General features: G+C 38.0%; 1 protein-coding gene across 1 annotated transcript; it reads left to right on the top strand.

The window, feature by feature from the left end:
• Positions 1 to 846: 846 nt before the first annotated feature.
• PNISR (PNN interacting serine and arginine rich protein) lies at positions 847 to 25,653 on the top strand. Its single transcript, XM_009275410.2, has 12 exons — positions 847 to 865; positions 9,589 to 9,707; positions 10,953 to 11,138; positions 14,142 to 14,365; positions 16,039 to 16,225; positions 16,512 to 16,702; positions 17,318 to 17,455; positions 18,503 to 18,602; positions 19,336 to 19,389; positions 20,690 to 20,860; positions 23,394 to 24,495; positions 24,737 to 25,653. Exons 2-12 carry the CDS (start codon positions 9,620 to 9,622, stop codon positions 24,765 to 24,767), a joined length of 2,472 nt encoding a protein of 823 aa, XP_009273685.1. The 5' UTR covers positions 847 to 865; positions 9,589 to 9,619; the 3' UTR covers positions 24,768 to 25,653.

Here is a 25,653-nt window from a genome sequence, read left to right as displayed (position 1 = left end):
GGAGTGGGCGAGCGGCTGTGTGGTGCTTAGTTGCTGGCTGGGGTTAAACCACGACATACCCTTTCTGCATTAAATTTTTCTTCTTGGAGAGGGGCTCTCCAAGTGTGCAAGGCCGTTTTTCCTTTGCATCTCTCTTTTCTGTCACACCTGTTGCGTACAGATTCTTATAGTATTCCTTATTCCAGTGACACAGTCATGGAAGAAGTGCCTCCAGTTTGGAGCACATTGAGATAGATATTCTTGGAGTTTATACAGTCTGTGTCCTTTATTGACTTTGGACTCCAGAGTCAGATGGATATTGATATCGTTGGATGTCGATAATGCCATGGATGATCTGCTCTGTGTAATTCCTTGGGAGAAACGTGAACTGTTGGGGTTGTATCCCTAGAGTATTTATCCACTAGTCCTTCCAGCCTCATCAGTGATGTCTATGCTATCATGACCCTGATGAAGCAATAGCATAGTGGGAGGAAGGGGGGGAAAAACAGCTCTCAAGCAACACTGTTCAGCTTGAACTCTTGGTGGCATTGATCTGATTGCTGTGTTTCTACTAACTGCTTTGCTCCAGGTGTTGTGAATGTATGGTTAGATTTCTCCTGTTTGCAACTCAATGGTTCCACAAAATTCACAGTCACTGTGCTAAAACTTCACAGAGTCAATATCAACTACCTTGCATGAAAGGAGAAGACCTTACATTGGAACAAGGCGCTCACACAAAAGATCAAGAGATCAGGCTGTTGATTTCAAGGACCTCTGCTTCTGAGACCTCTCATTTTCCTTTAGGTCCATCTCCAGAGCCTAAGCCTGTATGGGACAGAGAAGCTCTGCCCACAGAGTATGCGGTGCTTTTGAGATCCTTCTCAAGGTGTGACGTAGATGACTCCCTGCAGCCCAGGAATTCCACAAAGAACATCAAACAGAGGCTGATGTACCTTTGCTGCTTGTGTTGTCTTGAGCTCATGCCAAAAGATTACCTAGCTAATGACACTGATTATTTAATATTAATTTGTTTCAAAAACAGTACTTGCAGTTTATTACAAACCAGGGCTCCTACCTCTTGGGGTCCTTCCTTTCAGCTACTCTGTAGACCTAGAGCTAGTCAAAAAGTTACGGCTGCAATGGTAGGTTATCTTAGAGGAGACGGAACATCTGTTTTTTTACCTAGATACCTGACCTATGAATGGAATATCAAAAAGAGTGTGTTGTCTTTAAACCCTGGGGTCCAAAGACTAGCTGTGTAGGGGTTCTCAAAGTATGCATGATGGCCTGTGGTTTCAGCTTCTTTGTTTATTTAGGTAATGGATACTTCTTTGCTAAAATGCAATGCCTGTTTGGAAGGCCTGCAGGACAAGAATTTAGTCATCAGAAGAACTTCTGCACCTATGTATTAGAGCTCAGATTGCAAGTAAAACTTGTCAGGCCATATCACGTCATATATGGACCTGCCATTCAGGGATGATGAGTAATGTTATTGGAAAGGTGATGCAACAGCCTCTCTTCTGCATCAGAAAGCACTTGATTATTGGCTCTGGTTCTGTAGTGTCCAGAATCATCTGTCATTAGTCTATCTGTCTACAGGGTTGAATAAACCAGACTGCCAGATTGTGTCCTGGAGATCTGGTCAAATGGTATTGATGTCTGATATAGGAGTTCCTAACCTTGATCTCTTCAGCTCAATCACACAGCAGAAGGTGCCTGCTACTTTCCTCCTAGGGACAGCCTGAGTCCTAGGCTGTCTCCTGATTTCTTGGAGTTGAGGTAGTCTTCCTTCTAACAAATATCCTATTTAATTTGATCTTCCAAAGAATACTTGTTTTTCATTGCCAAGATATTTCACTTCCTGGGACAAGCCATTCAGAATCTCCAGATCTCTTCTTCTGCAGAAGCTGTTGATGTGTAAGGTGTTCTGTGTAGTTCTGGTGCTGTGGAACATTCGTACTAGGGAGAAGCATATTGTCACAATGATGGGAGGCTCTTAGAAGGAGCAAGAGCGAGTCTGCTAGATATACTCATCTGGCCAACTAGGTGTGGTTAGTTATCTTCCTGATGCTCTTCTGGAGCTGAGCCAACTTCGTTAAGTCTCTGTGTTTCTTGTCTTGGACTATCTGCATGAATTGGAGCAATTCAGGTTATCCATTAGCTCTATTAAATTTTATTTAGGGGCAGGTCTTGCTTATCTTTCCAGGGGAAATTTCTTGATACTTTTCAGTTCTGCTGCAGCCAATGTCATAAGGCATGTAAGGAAGATAGCATCTCTAGGATGACAAGTGGGCTTTGTCTTTTGACATTCGCAGGACTGAGCTTCACTCCCTAAGATTGCTCCTCTCCATTGTTGAGAGGTCTGAGCATAGTTCCCTCTGCACAAGTGCTGTTGAACTGGATAACAGATTTTATGAGCTTACACTATGAAAATGCTGACGTAGAGTTGTCCGAAGGATCTGAGTGAATCCGTTAAAGCTCAGGTTCTGTTGGTGGCCTTGTCTAAAAAACGGGCCCATCTTTGACATCAGTGGGCAACTGACTTATGGGGGCCTTCACCAAGCACTGTGCCATTGGGAAATTATCAGGAAACCATGCTCTGCTTGACAGCGTGGCATTCCCGTCGGTGTGAAAGTCTGTAATTTGCTTCAAGGTAACTGTGTTTTGTGGGGAGTGCTGGGGGCAGTCTCCCAGAGTTAAAGGTGAGCATGTGAATTATCACTCAAAACTCTGGTTACTGGTAAGTAGCTTCTAGTTGTGTACTTTTCAGTGTGTGTGGTGTGTCTGGACACATCGTACAACCGTATCGGAAAATACCTTATTTTGCTGACAAATAGGCAGGTTGAAAGAGATGCCTTTTTTCCTAAAAGAACAGGTTAACACTGAGGTGTAATCTATAGCTGAGATGCACATCACAATCGAGGAGAGGAGTGGAAAGGTGCCTTTTAAAGTATCTCTTCTTTCTCTGTCTTAACCTAGCTTTTTGTTGGGTAAAAGACTAAAGTACAGTAGAGAGTTTGACAACAACTTTCAATTTTTCTGGGTGCTGTTGGTTCTCAGAGGTTGCTATTTGCTGGGAATCAAGGTAAGTCCTATCTATGCCACTATGTCAGCTTTTATCGCCAGCAGGGGAGCTTTCACCAGCAGTCCTCTCAAAGCACATTTTAGTACCAGTAATTTGCTATAATAAAACTTCAGCAGATCCTGCCTTTGAAGAAAGTTCCAGTATTGGAATGCTGGAATATTCCAATAGCCTTAGAATAGGAATCTTTTTTTTTTTTTTTAAACATACAATAGAACATATTTCAAAAACTCTAGCAAAGTTTTGAGATACCACATTAACTTTTCATAATGTTAAGTACATGTAACTGAAATTAAATGTGAATTGATGGGGTGTTTTTCCCATGTGATTGTGTTTCTGTATAAAACAAAAAATCCTGAATTGGCTTCTGTTTCTTCATTGGTAAACAGATTTTTAATAGATTCAGGTTCCTGTTCTGTGATCTGACATCAGGGAACGGCTCTTGAAGCACCAATAAATGTTCCTTTGTTTATTCGTGTTTGCTAGAGAGAGAGAAAGCAGAAAGGCTATATCCAATTGAATTGGAGGGCAGAACAGCTAAGTAAAAGAACCTTAACCCATCATCATAAGGGAGGGTAGTATCTGCATTTTCCTTTGCAAGTAGGTACCTGTAAAATGCATCCATTCTTTGAACCTGTTTGCTTTTCAAAACCTGTTGTATGCACTGGTGACATCAGAACCAGAGTGTATTAATGACTTCTTAGTTGATGTACTCCTCTGTTAGTAAGTAAATGTCTTGCTAATGTTTGAATGTAGTAGATTTTAGCCAGTATTCATTTCCCCCCCCTTTCAGTGGAAAATAAAGCTTGTTTCACTGTGATTTGGATGCTCTGCTGTGCATTTGGCCTTGTGTCACTAGTGGGAAGTAGGCTTAGAGCTGTCCATTGTGTTAGGTGAAGCCTCTTTCTTTCAGGTGGTGCTGATTTGGGAACTTTGTAAAAAATTAGAACTTACTTATAATTTGTGTGGCAGCATCCTAAGTTAGTTTTGGCAGTGCAGATTTTAATTAGGTGGGAGAGGACATTGATTCTTTTTTCTCCATTATTACTACTCGATGTGTCTCAGGAAAATAATGTTTGCTTCTTGTCACATACATTAGTACAAGAGGTTTCAGCTGTTTCAAGCCTTTGTTACTGATTTACTGGGGGGGAGGCACTGTTTGTTGGTTTGGGGTTTTGGGGTTTTTTTCCCCCCTCAGTATTGGGGGTGAATTCCTGGCAGTAAATTTAAAATTACTGAGAACAGGCTACATTTTCTTCGCAGTGTTTTGTGAGTTCTTTCAGAAGTAGTTTGTGCCCTTTCCAGTTTATGGCACTGAGGTTCAAAAGTGTTATTTGGCTAACTCTCACATCTGGTTTGTTCATTATGGTAAGGCTTGCCTTGGTCTGTTTTTATTTTTGACATCTTTAAAATAGCATCACTAGCAAAGGAAAATGTCAGTGATGTCTGATGGGAGAATATCAAGCTTCTGTTGAAAAGTTCTTATACTTTTCTCAGTAAAGTTTCACAAGCAGTATACAAAGTTACATTACTTTTATGTAAAAAAGAGCGATATCAAATAGCCTATGTGCATGTAATTCAATAGATGTGTGTATAAGATTTATTTAGTTATCTTTTAGAATATGGTAACTTAAAACGAAGAGCTAAAGCCAGTTTGTTTGCCTCTGAAACTGAAAAACCGATTAAACCATTAAACACTGCAGTGCTTAGAAAAACAATTTGTGAAGACAATAAACCACCTTTAAATGCTTGTAGCCTTCCTGTAGTAAGTGAGGAGACTTTTCATCAAGTACCTTTTTCATGTTTACCATATACTGATTAGTAAAAACTTGGAAAAAGTGCAGAAAACCAAGCAGGGAGCAAAAAAGCAGGGAAATCTGTTTCTCAGAAAGTGATGGTGTCCTGCTGTTTCAGGTCACCATATAGAAAGAGGCCTTAGAACAAACCTCTTCTGTTCACTAGCTTTGAATAGTGCATATTAAAATACATCATTTAGTTTTCAATACTAAAAGAATTTGAATACATGTGGTCTTTTTTAGCCAGCATATCTTAAGGTTAGCTTTATAAACATTTTGAGATGCTAATTTTGTTCCTTCCTTCTGCATTTCCTGTTTCTGTCCAAAAAATAACACAACAATGAAGATGAGTTAAAATAAATAGAAAATTTGAAATAGTTTTGGCCAGTTTTCACATGATATTTGAAAAAGGGCTTTTGTGTGTACGTATACAGATGCGTAAAGAAAGTGATGTAATTGCTTAAGAATTTGTGTAGTACATACTTCTGATTAGTAAAGAAAGTTTTTATATTAAATTTGGTAATGAATCTGTGTACTTGAAAGCCAGCATGTTTTATAGTTGCCAACCTATGCAAATCAACATTTCTTCAGGAAAACATTGAAAATACAAATGCAATACAGAATTAAAAGCTTTCAAGTACAGTTCACAAACTAAAATTAGCAGTTTCAAATGACAGTGATTTTAAATCAGTCTGCTCTGGATGGCATAAATTGAATTAACCAAATGTTGAAGTTCTTCAAGGTTTTGCACAGTTGTTGCTGTCTTGTCAAACTGTTGCGCATCAAAATAGAAAGCGGCTCCATGTCTTGACCTCTTGCTTTGCACTTCCCCACCTGATTTCTCTTCCCAAAATAGCAATAATAAGGTGAAATAATCTCTCTGGGGAAAGTTGAAGACTCTAGGCCATATTATATTGCAGAATGATGGAGAAGCAGCTATGTATGCTAACAACTAAAACCCAACTGGTTTTTTTTCTCTGGCCCTGAAGCCAGCTGGCACCGAGTGAAAGTCTCTGACCTTCCAAACCAGACGGGACACGTCCCAGCTGCCCACTGGGTCCCAGGTCCATGCTGACACCTGAAATGTGCTTGGGAGCAGCCTGGAGGAGTGCTAGGTGGCCTGGGTCAGTCCTTCGGCACCACTTCCCTTAGGAGCACAGACTTGGCCTCAGCGGCCTAGGGCATGGTAACTTGCTGAGAGGGAAGCCAGGAGGGGAACAAGTGCTGCTGCTGCCTAAAGTCACTGTCTGTTTTCTGTGTCTCTCGGTCACCTTTGCAGATGCCAATTGATATAGCTGCAGAATAATTTATCTCCCCCACAAAAAAAGTTAAATTAATTTCTTTCAACACCTTGTAAAATAGTAAGATAGTTGCTATCTCGGGGGCTGGTTATACAGAGGAGATTTGGAGGAATTTGTTACCTTAGACCTCCTTACGGTCCAAACTAGTGCTTCTGCTTGTTCATAGTGAGAGAATAAAGAAAAAAGGGGCTAGAATACTAAACATCCTTTTCAGTGCAGAATCCGTGAGAAACAGATAACTGGTAAGTGTTTTAACAGGTACAAAAGTTTATTACAAGCTAATTGTGTTAGCTGGAGCATGTAAAAAAAAATCCTGAATGTCCAAGATTTTAGGACAGAGGTAGAGCCAGTCCAATAAAAATAAATCTCATCTGATCCAATCAAGTAAAAACTGTGTGTAGGAGGTTCCAATTCAGTTGAATTTGTAGAGGTGCTCTTAATATTGCTACGCTTCCGTAAGAGAAGTTGACAGTTTCTTTAACTGTTTAAAAAAAAAATTTTTTTGGCATTCAATTATATGCAAACCTGCCTCTTACAGTATTGGTGGAACAATTTAATCTTCTAAATCTTTCTCTGAGTTTATTTTAGTGAACTTTCACAAACTTTTTCCAAGTTATTATGTATTTAGGTAAAAAAGTGATACCAGAATTGCTGAAATACATTTTTATTATTGCTAGTGTGATTTAACAGCTGGAAACAAAGGGAGCAGCACTGTGAGGCTGTGCAGTGCTTTTAAGGCTAGTGGTTATCTTGAACCACAATTGTTAAAACTTCGTTTTAAGATGTAAACAAGTTTATTTTGACATTTGAAAGAATTTGGATTCTGGGTGGAAAGATGAATTGAGGGGAGGAAGAAACAGTTACTTACTTTTTTCTTACTTTAGGGTGAGAAATTAGTATGAGAAATTACTTTTTCATACTTTGTGTATGAAATATGTATATATGAGTACTCAGAGAGCTAGGAGTGGCAGGGCCAGCTTAAATGTCGGATTAAGTGTGCGTTAGCCACTTTTACTCTCAACTGGTGTAAGAAAGTTGACTTCCTAGGTACAGATCAAAATGTTTAAAACAAACAAACAAAAAAAAAACAAAAGAAGGACACTGTCTTCACCTACTAAAAGTTTGAATAACATAAAGATATCATGGGAAAGGAAAAAAAAAACAAATACTTAATTTGGCAAGAAAAGATTGTGGAAGTAGAAAAGTAGGTTTTGCCCAATACTCCCCCCCCCATTCCCGAAGTTCATCTGGTCTTGTTTAAAGCCCCCAGAAATGCATTTGCAACTGAATTTTGCTGAGCCATACACGTGTAGTTTTTGTACTGGCTTGAATGTAAGCGGTCGCAAAACAAAGGTGATCTCCAGTTTTTCAGATTAAAAATAAGATTTGACAGAAGTACGTAAAATGTGAGCTTGCATTCATCTCTGCATGACCCAACACCCCACAACGTTACGTACAGCTTTTTTTGTTGTGCATTTTTGTAGTGTGATGCTCTCTTCCTTACAATCATGCAATTATTTATATGAATGCATAAACACTAAGCACGAGATCCCTTTGCAAGCAGGATCCACTCTGATTGCTCTTCTTGTGTCTGCCGAAAGCCGGCTCTGTCTCTGGGGCTGCGTGCGTCCTGCTCAGTAAGAACGGCTGGGGTTATGTTCCTGGCTGGCCACCCAAGTGGCACCGGCTGCTTTGAGCTAGCTTCCTCTGAAGCGGACAGGCTGTATTCATCTATTCTATATTGCACTTGGCTGCAAGCATTGACTAGGTCTTGTGTGCTACTCCTGTGACCTCAGGGAATGAATTTTTCTCCGTTTCTTTTAAGTTTGGAGTGTTTGAAACAGCCTTCATGGGTGATACTTTTATAGCATGAAATCGAGGAGTGTGTGTTGAATGGCGTGAGGATACATTCATTGAGAGTGGAAAGCCTGTTGAGAAGTTGTTAACAGACTGGGAAGGGCAGAGGGAGTCGCGCTTGGTGCAGTCTTACCCATACTGGCATTGGGAACAGTTCCTGGAGTGAAGTGTTCTCAAAACTGTGCCCAGGCTTTGTCTTCAGAAAAGCTGTTTGGAGCAGTGTAGGTGGCCGCTCTCTGGTCCTCCACGCGTAGCAGGTTAGGTGTACACCGGAGGTACAAATGACCGGAAGGAACTGGTATGCCATTACAGACATACCTACCTGGTAGATTGCTGTGCCTCATGGAATTCTTGCAAAGCTGGTCCTGGAGCTTCACTTAAAGCAGGTTCTGGAGCTCCCATGCCATCAGGTCCTAGGGCTGCTGCCACCTGCTCAGTAAGGATATACAACACGGCACCAAAAAAATGTTTCTTGTGATTTTTAAGGGACCATGTGGTAAATGCCATTACAGACATACCTACCTGGTAGATTGCTGTGCCTCATGGAATTCTTGCAAAGCTGGTCCTGGAGCTTCACTTAAAGCAGGTTCTGGAGCTCCCATGCCATCAGGTCCTAGGGCTGCTGCCACCTGCTCAGTAAGGATATACAACACGGCACCAAAAAAATGTTTCTTGTGATTTTTAAGGGACCATGTGGTAAATGTGCAGTTATGCAGTGATATTTTTTTTTTCTTTCAGATTTGAATAGGTGTACACCGGAGGTACAAATGACCGGAAGGAACTGGTATGCCATTACAGACATACCTACCTGGTAGATTGCTGTGCCTCATGGAATTCTTGCAAAGCTGGTCCTGGAGCTTCACTTAAAGCAGGTTCTGGAGCTCCCATGCCATCAGGTCCTAGGGCTGCTGCCACCTGCTCAGTAAGGATATACAACACGGCACCAAAAAAATGTTTCTTGTGATTTTTAAGGGACCATGTGGTAAATGTGCAGTTATGCAGTGATATTTTTTTTTTCTTTCTCAGATTTGAAGGCATATATTATTTGGAGATTATAATGAGCCTGTACAATGCATAAAATGCATGTGGACGCTATCTTGTACCTGTGCAGTTCTCCAGTGTAATCGTTAACGATGTGTTTTACCATTCGGTGACTTTCCTTTGTCTCACTTAACAGCCTTGCATGACACTTGTATAAAAAAATACACACCTTTTCCCTAAGAAACAGGCAAGGATATCATTTAAGTAATGTCTTTCATATTTTGACTTACTTTAAATTGCATTTATTGTCAGATGAGTTCTTGTCTTACGAACTTGTCGTATCTCTCCTTGAACGTCATTTTGTAGTTAATTTCTTTACGAAAATACAGAGAAAGCATACTAGGCTTCTGAAATCTTACAGTAATATTTTCAGATATTACTCTAAAGGATGAACCATTTCCTCCAGCTTAAAATATTAAGCCAGCATTGCTTCAGCTTGCTTTGCAAGGCTTAACTATATCTGCAGTTATGTAAGTTTCAGTTATGTGATATTTCATGGGCATCTATTTAAACATACAACTATTATTTTTAGTTGAAATATAGACTATATAAAGACTTAAAAGATGTGGGATCAAGGTGGACAACCTTGGCAGCAATGGCCTTTGAACCAACAGCAGTGGATGCAGTCATTTCAGCACCAGCAAGATCCAAGTAAGTATATAGAAAGCTTTGTGGATTAATTTATTTTTAACCTGTTGTCATTTGAATTTTTGAATCTTTGTTACAGAGCATGACTGATAGTTGCTTTTTTTGTAGCTGCCCTCAAGATGATACATTTATGATGCTTTTCTTAACAACTAGAAGAAATAGAAAACACACATCGATTCCAAATGTTTTGACATAGTTAATATTTAATATGCAAAATACAGGCAAGCAACCTGAGTTATCCTGGACAAATTATCAACATTTTACTGGTCATACAGATCAACATTTAGACCTCATGTATTTTTACAGAATCTGTATCCTTGTCAGTTCTTTAGCCAAGCTGAATCATTTATTTGAGAAAATCTGCTTTTTATTCAGTGCCTGTGTGGCAGAAGTACTAATGCAGATGAATATACAGAAAAACTCTCACTGGAAGATGAGTTTGATATTTGTTTTAGGTTACAGCAGTGATGATCATGATCTCTTGTTTGGATTTTTCTTCCCCACCAAAAAAAACCCATTTGAAACAATAGAACATAATATACCTTAAATTGAGAGTGAGGTGACAACAATTCAAAGTATCAAGAGAAATACAGAAATGGATAAAGTGAGTGGAGGCGTGTATTTAATACTCGGGCAGAATGATCAGGCACACTCGTTTTACATTGCTTTCTGTCACTTCAATTTCTGTAACTTCACTAGAGGGATTTCCTGACTTGATAATGAGCAGAAGACATACTAGTGTCCTTGTCCGAGAGTGCAATTTATTTACTTACTGGTAGGAATGGTAGTAAAGAAAAAAAGAGGGGAGAGAACTGTAACATAAAACAGTATTCCAGAAATCAGGGGTTATACAAGGAGTAGTTGTATTGCAAATGTAGTTTTCTTTCTTACACTTGAATCTTCATGAATTTAGAGTTTAAGGCTGTATATGTTTCTTTCTGATATCAAAATTAGTTCGCTTATGAAAAAAAGTGTATTACTACCACCCATTCAGTGGTAATGTGAACGTAAAATAATCTGCCTTATAGCATTTTGAACATATGCAGAGAAACTCTACTTCAGCAAGTATGTACGCTTTGTCATTTGCTTTCAGTTTGTTTTACTGTACACAGTGAATAAGTTTTAATGGTGCTCATGGTACTTGCTGAAGGTAAATGTTGCCCGTTTCTCTTGACATGTAATTGAGAAACAGTGTTAAACTTCAGACATGTGAATACTAACCTTACAAATTTCCTCTGTTTATTTTAGGCCAGATTGACTGGGCTGCATTAGCTCAAGCATGGATTGCTCAGCGAGAAGCCTCAGGGCAGCAGAGTGTAGTGGAACAACAAGGAATGATGCCAAACGGACAGGATATTTCAGGAATAGAGTCTGGTCCAAACAACCATAATAATTTTCAGGGGGATCCCAACTTCAACAGAATGTGGCAGCCAGGTTTGTTTTCCTTCCTAGTCCTTCCTTTTTTTTCATGTGATGAAATTTTCTTTTTGTCAGGACATTTTTCGGTGTGAATATGCTCTTGTCCCTCAGGTTTCAAGATGCAAAACACTCAGTAGCATCAACTAATTAACTGAGTATCACAGCTGCTACTTTCCAGTCAGGTGTTCCACAAAATGGGTAACAGCACAGACACAAAGGTCTGATAACACAACTCAGTAATCTCTATATAAAATAAATAAATGGGTTTTATAATATACATATGCAGACTTGTTCTGTCCCTGAATGTTGTAGAAAGATAAAGTGTGAATTGCAGTTAGATATTTATTTCCCTGGATCTTATATCTTATGCGTTTTGTTGCTTATCCCACTGCACTAGGAACAGCAGCACTGAAGGCAACAGGATGCCTCAGAATTAAAGAGCATCTTTTTGCCCTCTCCTGTAGTGTAATACCTGCTTCTGGCATGATCTTGACATGTAGAGTGAGTTCACAATATAACTGGCAGATGCTGGCTTTAAGTGTCTTAAAATCGTGAAAAAGGAGATGAGCAAAATTCTGTGTGTAAAATACGTTTTTATTACATGCTTCATATACTTAGTATTTGCCCTTTTTTGACTTACGTATCTGATTGTCATCTGCGTAATTTTTCAGTTATTGTGAGTTAAAGTTGGTTGAATGCTTCTGTTAGTATCAATTATTTTCAGTTCTTTATAACTTCCTCAAAAGTTTTGGCCAAAACTTCATTTTCTTTTTAAAACTTCATAAAATAACACTGGCAATAAGCATGGGGTAGAGATTGGGTATTTTCTGCTAAAAATTTTTCTGAAGTTGTTTTCTGAAAGGTTTGTTATGTCACCACACTGTAATGCAATTTGAAATGTGTGAGCAAGGCAGTTAGTAAGCCTGCATGCATGGCTTCTGTTGTCTTGGTGAAAACTGCACTTCATGGATTCTGTTAATGATTGGAAGAATAACACCTCCAATTTTCACTGTGACTATTCAAATTTGTTTAAGTGCAATGTTTAATAAAAGTAGGCTAAAAATGTCATTGGTGGTTCTTACATGTGCATAACAAAAGGGAGGTAGCCATCAGGTTTCACTTAAGTTTCACCTACCTGCCCTGGGCTATAAGTTATTGTAGCCACATGTAAGAATTTTAACTTTACTATGTGGCAGTACATAGAATGTATTCTAGCTGTATTTCTGTGTAGTAAATAGAGGTTTTCACAGAAATATTGTGTTATTATTGGACAACTTTGGTTTTCATGTGATCCTGTGGTGGCAAGTTCTTACTCCTATGCTTTTTTGTCTGTAAGGTGAAAGAGAATAATATCTTAAGTGGTAGTTTTTGCAAATAGTCACAGAATGGTAAAAGTGAGGAAGACATTTCGCTGATAATTATAAACGTTTGGCGCCCAAGCTTACCCAGAAAATGCAGAACAGGAAAACATCTTAGATCTAGGAGTGAGAATAATGTAATACCTTTTGTTAACGGGAAACAATGTGCCAATGCATTTTGTTATCATTGGGTATATCATTCAAAGAATATGTTTTTTGGGACACTGAAAAAGACCGTGCTGATGCAGATAGGACCCAGCTTCCCTTAATTTAGGCAATGTCATTCTTAATGTGTAGAAGTAGTCACAGCAGACAAACTAAATTATAGCATGCATGGCTAGCCAAAGTTCTCTTCACATATTTACTCTGTTTTTACAAAGCTTCATCTTTCTCCATATCCTTCCAAGTTTCTTTTTGGATCCAAAAGTTCTTTATGCGCTACTAATTAAAAAGCAAAATGGCAATCTGAAAACCAGCTGTGTAACTAGCAAATGATTGATGTTCCGCAAATGAAAACAGCATCTGTTGTATGCGACTTGCAAGCTTTCAAGTCAGTTGACTTGAAGTAAACTGGGCATTTAAAGAGTGTCAAATGCTAACACATACATTTATGAACAATAACTCTTGTAAGCGGTACTTAAAGGATAAAGGATTCCGTCCCTTAGATACTTTAGGAGTATTGACTCTGGAAAAAGATTTGATTAATCAGCTAAACATGACCTACTAGGATGACAGTGAGAGTGAAAGGAGTGATACAATCTTCGGACATACAAAGAAAAGAACAACTAAGTAGAAGAACTATGTTAACCCCTTTTAGTTGCTACAGTAATGGATCCAGTTATGATGCAGATGGGGAGGACAGTAAAAATTAGAAGAATGGAAAGAATTATTAAAGGATTGGATGGAAGGTAGGAGTTAACCTGAGAGGCTAGGTATTAATTCTGTTACCGGTGAAAGTTACAAGGTAGTTCTGTCACAGTCTATAAATATCTGTACAGTGGACATAATTTTTAGACTAATTTCCTAAGACGACAAAGCTTATGGCCACATGAGCTATTAATTCATTCCTTAAACCCTTTTCACTCTGTTAGCCAATTGTAACTTATGTTTGAGGGCTTATGACTGTAGCTTATGCTGGGACCTCTGCTCGATACTGGAGAATCCAGGGAATCGTCCATTATCAAGACTTTGGACGGCAGGTTTGAGTGGTTCTGCTGCTCACAAAACAATTTGCTTTCCATAATAGGTCTTTTAAGTTTATCATGCAAAGGAATAAAATAGCTCATTACTTTGAAAGTTGAAACAATATAGAAATAGAGAAGTAGGAGCAGTTCTTTAACAGTTCACACAATTTCTAAGTGCTATGGTGGACTCAATATCACTGGAAACTTATAAAAACAAATTTACAGCATCTCTGTGTCCGTCCAGTTCTGCCCCTGCCATGTTTTAGTTTGGCTACAGCTATTTGTATTTCCTTCATTTAGTTGATGAGATTATTGAGACAGACAGACAATATGGTCTGTAGATTGATGATTCTTCATAACTTTATTATCTGTGTTGCTTTGAGGAACCTTGTGATGAATACAAGAACACTGAGTGATTGGTGACTCATATAAATCGTACTAACTTGGTATTGAATTGTATTCTAAATCCTAAACAGAATGGGGAATGCCTCACCAACCCCCTCACCCACCTCCAGATCAGCAGTGGATGGCTCCAACCCCAGGTCAAATGGAAATTGTTCCTCCATCTGAAGACAGCAACAGTCAGGACAGTGGGGAATTTGCTCCTGACAACAGGCATATATTTAACCAGAACAATCACAACTTTGGGGGACCTCCCGATAACTTTGCAATGGGGCCAGTGAACCAGTTTGACTATCAGGTGAAACATATTTGTTGCTTTAATATTGTAGACGCGCAGAGTCCCTTCCGTGGATGTGTTCCTCTAATATCATCTAGCGGCGACTTTCATTCTTCAGTTCTACAAACATCTACAGAATCTGTTATCTGCTAAGATACATTTTTACCAAATACTTTACAGAAGAGACTTTAGAGTTTTCAGTTCTGTTCTGAGGGCAAAGGTTTTTTTTTTCTATACTAATAATGAGAAATGGCTGTTGTCTGCAATATTAAAATAAATCACTGTGTTCCAGTATATAAATTAACATTATGTAGTTTTGTGTTTAAAAAGAAAAAAAAAGAGAGGAGGAAAAAAAAAAGTTCAGAAATATATACTTAAATACACTAGATAATGTACCATAGGGAACAGTCCTGTATTTGCAGGGAGATAGACTGGATGGTCCATTGATCTCTTCCATATCTATCTACTGTGATTCTTTGAATAAACAATGGTATTTCTAAAAAAATCCACATCCAATTTTTTCTTCATTCTGGCATATAAGTTGCATAGCATAATCAATCTGTAGGTGGTTTTAGCACTAATAATAGCAGGGGGCATTGCACAGATCTTTAAACACAAAGAAGTTTTGGATCTTTCCCCTATTTTCAGTATTTTTCTTTCAAAACTCTTAATATAAATGACAAACTGTACCTGTTAAAACACCTACCTCCTGTTCATAAACAAACCTAAGGGAAGACGGGCAGAAATGTGTTTCTATCTTCTGGCCTACTTTTCTCTATTATTAAATTCTCTTGTTCAGCAATATTGTTAGGAAGTGAACCAATATTTTCAAATACACTGGTTTGTTATAATTTCCTTTGTTTACTATTGTGGGACCAACTCTTAAAATTAATTTTTCGAAGTACTACAGAAAACTTGTTTTGCAGTGAATACCAGAGGGATGCTTGGCCTGAAATTGTAGTGGAAGAGTGCTTCTACCGCTAGTGACTTAAATAGTCAATAGAATATAATAAAAAAAATTTGATGCTATAACTTTCTTCCTAAACACTCTCCTCTTAAATAGTTTCATTAGGCATTTCAGGGCAGCAAATATTAAAACAAAAAACCCCTCATGTATGCCTCAAGACTTGTGACTTTTGGATTGTATACAGCTTGCTCAGAACCCAGGGTCTGTACTGAACTTGCATATTTATGCATTTAATATTTTAATCAGCCATACGAATAACATCCGTGAATGATTACTGGAAAGTGCACAGTGCAAAATTCTTTTGTAATAAAAGTTTGAACTTTTCATTTTTGTCCTCATGTTGTAGTTACAAGGAAAGACTGCTAACATAACTAGACTTTTAAACCTTAATTTTGTATACTCTTCATTTAACTGCATGCTCTGATGCTAAGCTGGCAAGGAACTGCTGGAGATAGATGGTGATTATAGGGCTTAATGTTTAGCACAGTATGAAAGGAGATTGGTTGAAGCCCTTTCAGCTTCGTTAGTATCCCTGCTTAAATCTAAGTTTACTCATTAAATATTTAAGGAAAGCTTGTTTCTTGGGGACCACAGAAAAAGAGATTGAGAGATCTCAGTAGCCTAGAAATCGTGGATTCCTACTTGCATGGATTTCTGTAGACCAACTTGCGCACATGCTGTATTTAGTGTTACATGTGAAGAAAAATAAACTGCATTACTCTTTCAGCATGGGGCTGCTTTTGGTCCACCTCAAGGTGGATTTCATCCACCTTATTGGCAGCCAGGACCACCAGGGCCGCCAGGTCCACCAGCACCTCCTGCACCTCCTCAAAATCGAAGGGAAAGACCCTCATTCAGAGACCGACAGCGTTCACCTATTGCGATGCCTGTGAAGCAGGAGCCTCCACAGATTGGTACATGTTAACCACTCCTTAATGAAAAAAACATAAAAGCTGTGTTTTGAAAAGCATTGCAAAATTTGAAGACCTTTTTTTTTTTTTTTTTTTTTAAATAAAGTAAAAAAGAAGGGAAAGAAAAAGCTATTGTAAATGTATTTTTCTCCACAGTCAGATGTGTGGCTTATTTGGATTGGGGTGGAGGGTTTGCTTCTTTGTTCTTGGTTTTTTGTTGTTTTTTTTTTTTCTTTTTGGGGGGGAAGGTTTTTTTCATCTTACAAAACTGTAAACCTTGCTTATGTAGATGCTGTGAAGCGTAGAACTCTGCCTGCCTGGATTCGTGAGGGCCTGGAAAAGATGGAACGAGAAAAACAGAAAAAATTGGAAAAAGAGAGGATGGAGCAGCAACGTTCACAGATGTCTAAAAAAGAAAAAAAGGAAAGTGAGGAGGCTGAAGAAGGGGATGGCCCACGGTTACCTCAGAAAAGTAAATTTGTAAGTAGAAGGGTTTGCTTTTTGCTCAGGTTTGTATTTCCTGAAAGATACCGACTTCTTGGTCTCTTCAAAAGAGAGACTGTGTATTCCTGGTTATCTCTTTGTTTCTGTTGCTTAAAGTAAAGTTAAGCTGCTGCTTTGTTGATATTTACTTGGTGTTTTGAAGTTTTTAATGTCTGAGAGGTAAAAGTATATTATTTGATCTGTAGTAGCAAAGAAACAATGTTGAAATTGGGCTTTTTTTCTTTTCTGTATTTTGGGAACGTACATGGTCCTTGAAGGTTTGCATTCTAAATCAGTAGCTGAACAAATTCAGATGCCTGTATTTGCTGAACTGAGCCCGTTCAGGAAGCTTTGTGTTGCCTTCACTTCAGCAGTTACCTCATTTGTTTGCAGTCTGAGTACCTGTCTGGCAGTGAACTGACCAACTATGTATTTACTTATGTCGTGTGGGTAGAGAGGTACCTGTGTGTTTATTAGGAGGGGAGAAAAGAGATAAGAGTTTTATGATAACTGTAGTACAGATTTCAGTACAAAGTAAATCAAGTTGGCTATCATAAACTAATGAGATTTACATCTAAGTTTTTCCTGAAATGTATGATGCTGTTCTTGTAGGACAGTGATGAGGAAGATGAAGATGCTGAAAACACAGAAGCTGTAAGCATTGGGAAAATCAGCAGGAGTCCATCCCCTGCTCCTCAAGAGGAGCAAAGTGAACCAGAAATGACAGAAGAAGAAAAGGAGTATCAAATGGTATTAATAATGTAGTTCTACCTAAGTATTTCTGTCTATTTGCTCATATTTTTCGGGCATAGCAAAGTAAAAGGCTTTTTCTCTGCCTGATACTGTCAATAGAGGTATAGTACATATTATGCAGTAAAGCAGGGTTATATTTGCATGTCTCTTCATAATGCTGTCTTTCTCATATAGACAAGGATATAGGTTATATACTTACGTTTAGCACAATAGTGCAAGAGTGTAATGACTGTAATCTTTACATTGATCATTATTAATTCTATGGTTTGGCTTAACTTGTGAAATTCCTGAAAACTTTTAATGATTGAATGCACCCATCTGAAATCTATGCTTCAACCTCAGTTCCTGTGAAAGGGAATTTAAGAAATGTTTTCTTGTGAGGAAGTGCTAGAAACCCAAGTCCTAGACCAGCAACAATTTCACTGTGTCTGCAGAAACTTCATACTTTGAAATCATAGTTGTGTGCTGATTGTACAACTGAAACCTTGTTAATGAAGGCCCCAAATTCTAAAAAAGTTTGATGAATGTATTTTTGTAAAGCACATAGGCAGACTGAGCAGCTTGGAGAACTAGCTACCAACATTTCAATTTTTGTAGTAAATATGCAATAATAAAATCCTATATAAGTAACCTCTGATGATTTTTGCAGGATTGGGGTCAGTGAGGCAGCATACCAGACAGAAATGTGCTCTTTATTTTTTAAAAGAATAAATGGGATCAGTCTAAGTACATTTCTGATTTACATATTCATTTGTTGTATCATCTTTGACATTAGGAATCAGTGCCCTGGATAGCTGTGTGTAATACAGGTGGATGCAGTTCACAGTCAAAATACAAACTGTTCTGAAAGTTCTGAAATCAGGTCAAATTTAAACAATTTCAGACTTATGTTTTTAAGTCATGTCTGTTGAAAGAAATGATTAAATAAAATGTGCAGGAGAGTACTTTCATAGCTGTCAAAAGAAGTGAAGCTCTATGGATATAATTTGAATGCAGCATTTACTCGAGGTTTTAGCCTTTAATTGTATATATTATTTTCTTCAGATGATGCTGACAAAAATGCTGCTGACAGAGATTCTCTTAGATGTCACAAATGAAGAAATTTATTATGTGGCCAAAGACGTTCACCGTAAAGCAACTAAAGGTATGCTGGTCCTTTTTTTTTTTTTTTTCCTTTTTTTTTTCTTTTTTTAGTTTCTTCTGTGAATATTCTATATTTGCATGTCTCTAGAACATTTAACCTCCATAGTTATCCCCCAAGAACAATTCCTTTGTAATGCATCCAACTTGGTAGAGTTCAAATCCAGTAATCACGTACTGTTGTCCTGTGCAGTGTATTGTGAGTTACTTCAGTTATTCCATTTCTTTCATACAATTCATTTATTTAGTTAAAATGGTACCTGTGTGAATGGCTCTTGAGTTGTAGCTGTTTCTTAATGCTATCATCTTTATCTCAAGTTCTTAGCTGTTCAGAAGTGAAAAGAGACGAACTTTGAGTCCTGAATTAGTAATTAATTTGCTTTCACTATTAACGTGTATTGTACTTACATAACAGATTTTTTTTTTAACATAACTGAGTTAATCTAAATATGTAACTACTGAAACTTGAAAATTATGTGCAGATGCTGTAACTTGGAAAGTGATTTATGAGCATATATTTGTTTTTTTCTGTTCACTATTAATTTGCAGTTAAATTCTAAATCTTCGTGGTCAGAAAATCTAGAACTGGTTTTAAATGGATGATGCGTTTTTAATGTTTCTTCTCTCCCTCCAAAGAACAGCAATAGTAGTAGATTTAACAATACCATAGACTCATGACTATGAAATCGTGGCTATTTGTGTTAACATGTTGTTCCTGTTGTTGATGTGATACAAAGCTCCTGCAAAACAGCTGGCACAGTCCAGTGCACTGGCTTCCCTCACTGGACTCGGTAAGTATGTTCCTTATTTTTGAGAGGGCTTAAAGGGGGAGTTTCACTCTTGCCTTGCGTTTCTAGAAATTGCATTTTGAAACTAGATTTTAATTGCCCAGGAGTATGGGTCACTTTCCGATAACTTTATCATTATCAGCACCTTTGTTTGTTCCGCAGGTGATCCTACTGATATAAGTGGGATGGTTTTTGGAGTAAAGGACTAGTCAGTGTGAGTTAGTGTATGAGAATCTTGCCCTAATTTTGAAAATACATAAAAACTTTAGATAAATTTTACTTTTCAAGGTATGATTGTTTCAGAAGCACACTGCAGTCTTCAGAGAATACTGTTTTATATTTTTCTCCTGTTTTGATCCATCCAAACAAGAAGGGAAAGTTGATAGAAGAGTAATGTGAGTCGATAAAGTTAAAAAAAAATATGATAATCTTTGGAATTATTATTTTATTGAAAAGCTACATAAGCACAGAGGCTCCCATATCATATATTACCAGAAACAACACAGGAAAAAGAGATCGAAATTCCAGCTTGAGACACAACAGCAAAAGATCTTTCCCAACATCCTTTTTATCATCTAAAACATACTACAGCAGTGTCAGTGATGAGTTATGTGTTCGTTACGTGGAATTCCAATGAATTATATTGAATGTTATCATCACAAGTTTTCACATGTTTTAAAGCTAACTCAATAAAGATCGTAAGAACCTCAGACTGAAAGAAAGTAAAATATCTCCATGTCAGATGTTTAAATTGACTTTATCTTTCTTATCAGTCCAGTAGTTATTAATATCTTTAGGGGAGAAGAAAATCCATTTCTGTTCCATCTCCGTGCCTGTCAAAGTGCAGTGTTTTCTAAATCAATATAGAAAAATTGATATGGCATTCAGAATTTCTGTAGCCTTGGACTGTGGAGGCGGCTGAAGTCATTTCAGAGATGTCTTCTGGGAAAGGTCCCAGGCATTTTCTGTCCGGTTGCTGATACAGAGGCAGGCACTGTTACGATCTCCGCAGGGAGCTTTTTTGCCCTTCCATACAATGGAAAAAGTACCGTGATCACAGTGGTTGCTTGCCGAAAATAGACGAGCTGTTCCAGAAGGAGTAGAACCAGACAGTGAGCATCAATGCAGATATGGGGGCCTTGATCACACCAGTCAAACAACATTGGCACTTACCAGAATAAAGTGACTTCTTCAGAGAAGAGGAAGTGAAGGAAGGGCAATGTTACTCTCCTCTTTGCCCCACAGAAATATTAAGAACAAAGCTTAATCTTTCCTCGTGATAGACTGGACTTTATGCACGCAGGTGGACTGGGTGGTTATGGATCAGGAGACAGTGAAGATGAGAGGAGTGACAGAGGCTCTGAATCATCTGATACTGATGATGAGGAATTACGACACAGAATCAGGCAAAAACAGGAAGCGTTTTGGAGAAAAGAGAGAGAACAGCAACTACTACTAGAAAAACAGCTAGAAGGTAAATCATGTGATGTCTTCTTACTATGCTGCTGTACATGGAGTTTACTACTTAGTATATGTAAGTCGGTGGGAGAGAAAATGCATTTTAAGCCAAAAAATATGAAGCCAAATTTAGAAATAATGTTCTTTAATTAAAAAGCTTTAACAAAAAAGATGTTTGAGCTACTTGATCAAAATGGGGTTTGCTTCTTTTCTTTTTAATAAGAGAAAAATCCACGTAGTGTTTTCCATAAACTATTCTAGTTCAGTGTTAAAAGAGCAGACAATGGTGCGTATATATCTATATGCTATAGATATTATACTATATAAATAATAGTATTGCTTTATAAAAATGCATGTGTGTGTATAGTGTATTTTTAAAAAATTACTAGTATCTCAGTTGTGACTGGGGGATAAATTTCACCTTTCTGCACCAGACTGCAGTTTATATAAACCTGATTCCTTAAATTTATATACTCTAAGTATATGAAGCACATTTCACATCATCTGAAAAACTTGCTTTTCTGTTACATAATCTTGAGCAGCGCCTTTTGGAACGTACAGTGGGAGGCTGCAGTTTCTTTGAACTCGCTGTTCTCGGTTGTAGTTGAGGTTTGTTTCCATATGCTGCATCTTCATAACTGGATTTTTACACCTCATACCGAGGAAAGATTATTGAACCCAGTCAGTTCACGCTTAGCCTCTGAGAAGGTGGCAGGCTTGATTTAAAAAAAAAAAAAAAAAAAAAATCTGTGATTTACTTCTGCTTCTCCGTGCAAGGTAAGGTTTGTCCTTTTGTACCAATAATGTAGGTCAAAAGGGTATCACAGTCACCTTGCACTGCTGAAGAGCAGTCTAGATCAGCAGATGAATACAATCGTAAGAAGTTGTGATCGTTCAGTTCATAAGCTGGAGGAGAAAGTGCTATTACGATAGCATACTTTTTTCTTATTTTAAGATGGATTATTTCCTCCTTTTTATTTTAAAGGCCTAGCAATAAGACATATAGATCCCTTAATAAAAGGCTGAACTAGCTAAACTTTTGGTTTCCTTAATATTCCTGTCTCTCTCTGAGTGTTTTAAGATTTATGCATAAAAAGATAGCCGTATGGAGGGTGACTGAGTGGTGGCCTATGACCTCTGTCTTCCTAGTGCAGGAAGCCAGATGTCAGTTTGGGGACATCTCCATGGGGCTATTTACAGAAACATAAATCTAGAGTAAAGAAGCCGATTCTATACATCCAAAATAGCGAAGAAGTCTAAACGCAGGGTCTCACTTGTAGCGACATTTAGGAAAGGCAGAAGATTTCTAATATACGATACAGCATCTTCTAACATACACTGGCTTCTGCCTGTATTACCTAACCACTCGGGGACCAGATGGAATTGTTTTCTGGGTTAGATTTGACCATCAGTTGCCATTTGGATCACTCTGGGTTTCCGGATGCAGTTTTATTCCCTAAGTTAATTCAGGAACTGATGGCCCACATCGAAAGGCCTTTTTTTGGCTAAGAATGTTGTATGGCAGTTATTTTTTTCTGGGTTCAATTTAAAATGGGAAGGGGAGATAAACTTGGCCAGTGATGCAAAGGATCCTAGGTTGAATAGAAATAAGTAAAACTTTTTTAAAGTTGGAAACCTCTGGAAAATGCTCTGAGGGTCTGAACTTCTTTATTTTGCTGTATGAAAATCTTGGTCTGATACTCATTATGTTACTTTCAAGAAATGTATTTTTAATTCTTCTGCTGTCTTCTTACCATGTTTATAGTATTTGCTGACTATCAAGCTTACATATAATCTCAACTGACATTAACTTTCTGTTTTGTAAGGGCTTCACCATCTATTTGTATTAAATGCTGTGGACTGGACTTTTGAGCTGAGTCTTAAGCAAAGAATTATCTACAAGTCTCCTTTTTATGTTATTCCTCCCTTCCTTGGAATTCATGGGCTATAAAACCTGTTAAAAACAAGGAAAAATGTAAATTGCTTGTACTAGCTAGCATTTAGGACTAATCTAAGTTATCCTTGGAAAATGCCATAAACCTGATATTTTCTTCCAAAAACCAAACATGCGTCACTATAGCAGAAGGTGCTCCTCTAAGACTTTTTTGGGTAATGAGGCCTACAACATGGGTTGTAACATTTGGGTAATGTACCCTACTACATACGGGTACAGCCAATGTTGTTCTGAGGTTGAGAGGCCACCCATGCGCTGTGCGGGAAATAGAGCTTCTTCAGACCAGGCGGTGATTGCTCCAACCCAGATGAACGGGGCTGGAAGGAAGGCAGGAAGCGTAGGTACTGCTAGAGGAGTGTTGTAGGAAGGAGAAGGGGAGAATCAGGTGTGTCAAAAGGTTGCAGGAAGAAAAAGTATGTGTGTTGATGAATTTGGGACTTCTGGTGCTCCAGGATGGCAGACAGTGTATTAATTATAAGTATTATGAAAGGTGCTTGGAAATTTGGTTTTGCCAAAAGTAACGGTATGGAAATTATTGACATATTACTCCAAATTAATTGCATTTTTCTTTTGTGTACTTTTTTTTTCCCCCCAGAAGAAAAGCTACAAAATGAAAAAGTTTCAAAAGAGATGAATGAATTTATCAACAAAGAACAAAACAGTAACTCAGCATCACAGGAGGCAAAAGAACTTGAGGCAGATATGGTTCATGAAAAGAAAAGATCTCCAAATGCAATCGCACCTGATATAGAACTCAAAAAAGAGGGTAAAGACAGGACAGGAAGGAGTGGGTCAAGAAGCTCTAGCAGTGGTAGCACGAGCAGCAATAGCAGAAGCAGTAGCAGCAGCAGCACTGTATCTAGTTCATCCTATAGCACTAGCTCAGGTAGTAGTCGTAGCTCTTCGCGTTCTTCCTCTCCGAAAAGGAAGAAGAGGCACAGTCGCAGTAGGACGCCTTCACATAAAGTTAGGCGCAGTAGAAGCAGGAGTTACTCCCACAGAAACAGGAGAGAGAGGAGTAGGAGCAGGGAAAAAATAAGGGAAAGGAGAAGATCTAGCAGGAATCGCAGTGCTGAAAGAGGGGAGAGGCGAAGAAATCGGAGTCCTTCAAGAGAGAGAAGCTGGGATAGACGTAGAAGTAGTAGCCGTTCAAGAGACAGGCGAGCTAACCGTGCAAGTCGCAGCAGAAGCAGGGATAGACGTAAAACTGAAGACCAGCGTAGAAGCCCTACTGGAAACAGGCACAAACATAAAAGTGAGGGTAAAGATCAAGAAAGGAAGAAGGAGCAGGGCGGAGGTGTAGATAAAGACAGAAAAAAGAACAGAGAAAGGGAGAGAGATCAGGAAAAAAGAAAAGATAAGCCCAAAAAAGAGGAAAAAGAAAGTAAGGCTGGCAATCATGACGACAGTAGATTAAAGAGAAAAAGAGACAGCGAAAGAACTTTCTCTCGCAGTGATTCAATATGTGTGAAAATAATAAGACAGGATTCCAGACAAGAAAGCAAAAAAATTTCTACCAAAGATAGCAGAAAACGGTCAGGCTCCGAATCTAGTGCGAGGAGTAGTTCTGAATCACCAGGAAGCAGTAAAGAAAAGAAGGCTAAGAAATCGAAGCATATTCGGTCATGCTCCATGGAGAAATCTCAAAGGTCTGGTAAGAAGGCAAGCCGCAAACACAAGTCTAAGTCACGATCAAGGTAGTATACTTTTTAAGTATTTTGTCTGACTTTTTTTTATTTTTTGATATTCATCTTCATGTGTACGGCATATGAACTTTTTTTAATAAAGTATGGTATTTATTAATTTTTTTTGTCTTAGGCAAAAGTAACTTTGGAAAATCTTTTAAAACTATTAAGTACTAAGCCTAAAGTGTGTATGGGTTTGGGGGTCTTCTATTTTTTCCTACTAACTTTTTCCCCCTTTTCCTTTATTTTTCAGATCAACGACTCCTCTTCGTCGTAAACACTGAGGAATTTATGGCACCAGTGCTATGACGTTTAAAAATTCCATGAGTTATAAAAGGCTTGTCTCATTATAGAGGCACATTGTGGCTATGTAGGTGAAACCAGAATCCTTTTTTTTTATCTGTAAATAGGTGTATTTTTTCCAAATGCTGCTCAGAATTAAATACCTAATAGGATTTCTTTGTATTACATTTTTTCAAGAACGGTAGTGCTTATTAAGAATATAAACCAGGCCGCCATTCTCTTTCAGCTGTAATGTTCTTAAAATTACTATTGAATGTACTGTGATGTCAATAAAGCTCTTTAGTTCATTTTTTGTTTAAAATTCTTGCACCTGAATTTTGTGTTAAATTGTAGAAAGTACTTTTTAAAAAAAAGGCAGCTTTTTCTGGTATAACAAATTTTTAAAGTACTTGAAAAACACTTGTCAAAATATGTAATCCATGGACATGATGAGATTAATCTATTGGGGGGGTGGAAGTACAAAGAAAAGACCTCTTATTTTTTCTTCAGATATGTGTAATAGATTTTTAATAACCTTTTTATTTGGACTAGCAAGTAATATATGCTGTGAGTGTAAAATATGGGTCGCTGTAATACAAGCTATACCTAAACAGACTGAACCCCATTAGGAATATGCGCGACTGACTGATCTTGTGTGACAGTGTTAAGCTCTGGAACTATATTCCTCACCCAGTTTTCAGAGAGAACTTTCTGGATGTTCAGGGATATTACAGGAACAAGACTCAGTATTTTAGATGGTTTTTATGGAATATATTTATAAATGGCACTCAGTACGCATTAGAAAACTGACAATAGGTTAACTTTACATTTTGGCACATGCATTAAATGTGTAGTAAACATTAAAGCTGGTTATTTTTGTTAGTGTTA

This window comes from Aptenodytes forsteri, unplaced genomic scaffold (assembly GCF_000699145.1).
Source record: "Aptenodytes forsteri isolate BGI_AS27 unplaced genomic scaffold, ASM69914v1 Scaffold384, whole genome shotgun sequence".
NCBI classification, from domain to species: domain Eukaryota; kingdom Metazoa; phylum Chordata; class Aves; order Sphenisciformes; family Spheniscidae; genus Aptenodytes; species Aptenodytes forsteri.
Note: the sequence above shows the minus strand (reverse complement) of the source record. Positions and strands in the feature narration are given on the sequence as shown.